This window comes from Elephantulus edwardii, unplaced genomic scaffold, assembly GCF_000299155.1.
Source record: "Elephantulus edwardii isolate Elephantulus edwardi_28Jun2011 unplaced genomic scaffold, EleEdw1.0 scaffold00052, whole genome shotgun sequence".
NCBI classification, from domain to species: domain Eukaryota; kingdom Metazoa; phylum Chordata; class Mammalia; order Macroscelidea; family Macroscelididae; genus Elephantulus; species Elephantulus edwardii.
In genome coordinates, this window is record NW_006399802.1 from 15,800,702 (window position 1) to 15,803,635 (window position 2,934).

The 2,934-nt window shown below is 41.1% G+C and overlaps 1 protein-coding gene across 1 annotated transcript in view; it reads right to left on the bottom strand.

Annotated features, from left to right (window-relative positions):
• IKBKAP (inhibitor of kappa light polypeptide gene enhancer in B-cells, kinase complex-associated protein) overlaps window positions 1–2,934 on the bottom strand; it is a 64,000-nt gene that overhangs the window by 51,251 nt on the left and 9,815 nt on the right. The window contains exon 7 of the mRNA XM_006886984.1: window positions 2,139–2,229. Coding sequence (XP_006887046.1) covers window positions 2,139–2,229 — 91 coding nt within the window. The remainder of the gene's footprint in view (window positions 1–2,138; window positions 2,230–2,934) is intronic.

Here is a 2,934-nt window from a genome sequence, read left to right on the forward strand (position 1 = left end):
GTTTGCACTCTTCCTGGATGATACCCTTGATATCCTCCCACAACTCATCTGGCCTTCGCTCATTAGTGTTCAAAGCCTCAAACCTGTTCCTGAGATGGTCCTGAAATTCAGGTGGGACAGACTCAAAGTCATATTTTGGTTGCCTTGGATTTGGTTTCATTTTCCTCAGCTTCAGCTTGAATTTACATATGAGTATACCTTCTTCTAATTTTTTTTATTTGCAAAAGCTGCATTTGCCCACAGAACCTTGTACATTTAGATGTCATGTGAGCAGCATGGGTTTGTTGTTTGGTTGGATTTTTTAAAGAAACAAACCGGTAATTATTTAAACTATTCCAAGTGCAATCACCCATAAATTATAACCAAAAAATTTTGCTTCAACTATCTGATGTTAGCAAATATTCCCTTTTCCAGCTGGTATTTTAAGATCTCTTAATTCACTGAAAACATCTCAGCTGCCTTATCTGGTTCATATTATCTCTAGAGTTTTAACTGATACTTGGTTTTCTGCTGGAGGCAAACAAAATGTCTAAATACTAGAAGCCTAATCCATTTACACAAAGGAGATGGTACAGAGAGACACTACCCCTTTGATCTCTAATCAGAACAAGTACACCTGACAGGCAGGTCTGATCTACACAAGTACTACTAGGCCAAGAAGGCACATGGGTCCAAAGGCAAGTCTGTGCACTCCTCAGCAAGCAGATGCTCCCAGCTTTAGACTTAGAGCTGAGGAAGGGACTTTCCCCATAATGTTCATAAAAGCTTCACGTGTACCATCAAGATGAGCAGGATAAAATGTCCAAGAACTCTTTTCTATTTTATAATATGGCTTCATACATGCCTATCTACTGTCGTACTCTTAACAAAAATTACTGTTATGTACCATCGAGTCATTGAGTCTTAGCTCCAACAGGTTTTCAGAGGCTGTAAATCGCATGGGAGGAGACGGTCCTTTCTCCTGTGGAGCAGCTGGTGGATTTGAACTTGTGGTATCAAGAGTTTATTGTTTAAAAAAAAAGTTTCTTGTACAAAATTACTTTCCTAGCTACGGAATTTGATTTTGCCATGTGGATGGGTGGGAATATGTGAATAGGGTGTGTTACTAAATTAAGCGGGCTGAAAGGCAGATTCAAGAGTCTCATCACCAAGCAAAGAAGCAGGCAGACAGCAGGCACCCTTTGGGGCCAGAGATTCTTCTGCCAACTAGACTTAAAGCAATAGTAGCAGCAGTGGCCAAAAAAGAGCACCAGACACCTGATGTGAGGCACAGCAGACCTTGGGACTTCTATGCCACTGAACCAGAGCTAAGAGTCTTTCACCTACGTTTGCTGGAGAACTGGGGGGGTGGCAGGACTAAGAGTTTTAAAGTCATGAGGCTCAAGGCTGAGGTACCTGCAAACACATTATGGAACCTGTCCTAACTACTAAAGTATCCTGCTACTAACATGAATTATATATATAGCCTTTTGACTTCCCTAATATGTTTGTGTGGTCTGTGAGTTATAGCATCAGATTTGGCCAGAAAAAGGTGTGGGAGCATGGCAAGCATGTCTGACCTCATGGGAATTGGTTTTGTATTGTGGGTGCTGTTGATGGAGACAGTTCCCCTTTATGGAAATGGGGGAGGTCAGATACAGTTGTCTTCAAGTGGCCTTTGCTTTTTTTTTACAAGAACTACATGCATTTGGGTTGGCAGTGCAACTCCTTACCACAAAGCCATCAAAGCTTCCTTATTAAGAATTGTTGTTGGTAGGTGCTGTCAAGTTGAGCACAACTCATAGCGACCCGACAAACAAAAGATCTCAACCTTGTGCTATCCTGTGCCATCCTCACACTTCCTGACACAGAGAGCCCACTGTAGCAGTCATTGAATTAAGAATTAGGAATGTAAAATGTGTGAGCCCTGGAACAATGAGATAACTGAAAAAAGATCAACATCAACTATTCACATTAGATTCAGACTTCAGAAAACGAAAACATATACATATAAACATAAATGAAAGATACTGGTTTACAGCCAAGTTAAGAAAAGTATATATCCCTTTGAGTTACACAAACATCTGTACTGAATTGGTATCTCCACCATTATCCACGGTCCCTGCTGAGGAAGTTCCAAGGTTTCCTCGCCCACTCACTTCCATGCAAGGGCTGGTCCCAGTCCTGCCACAGACTCACTGGTTGACTGCAAAGCAAATTCTCGGTTCCACACTCTGACCTTCCGAGATCCTGGGTAGAAGGTGAAGTCACAAAACAAAAAAGTTCAAACAGCATGATAAAATTGTGTTAAGTTAGAAACTCTTCTAATATCTTCCTTACAAATAAAAACGTCCTTATAAATAAAAATGGTCATGGTTTTACAAAGCAAATTACACTAATCTTGTTAAAAATTTGAAAATTAATCCACACATGGAATGGGGCATTTGAAAATAGAATACTGTCAGTGAATAACATGAGACTTCCCATATGTTGGAAATCTAGTTAGCAATATTATGTATTGCTGAGTTGGAACTCACTCATAGCAGAACCCTCCAGAAAGTTTTCAGAGGCAATAAATGGCACAGGAAGACAATGTGCTTCCTTCTCCCACAGAGAAGCTCATGGATTCGAACTGCATGCTTTGAGTTGACAGTGCAAGTCTTTAATAGGATTTGTTAAACACTTATTCTAATGTTAAAAGGAAAAGTGGATGGATGGCAAAAAGAAAGGTGATTCTGAGAAAACTTCAAACACTGAAGGAGGTTGTTTGTTGTTATTGTTATGAGCCGGCGAGTCGTTCGCGACTCATAGCAACCCTATGTACAACAGCCCTAAACCCTACTCTATCCTGTGACTATCGCACTGCCTCTGACACACCCATCCCGATTACCCCAGTCACTGAATCAATCCACCTCATAGAGGGTCTTCCCCTCCTGCGCTGTCCCTCCACCCTAT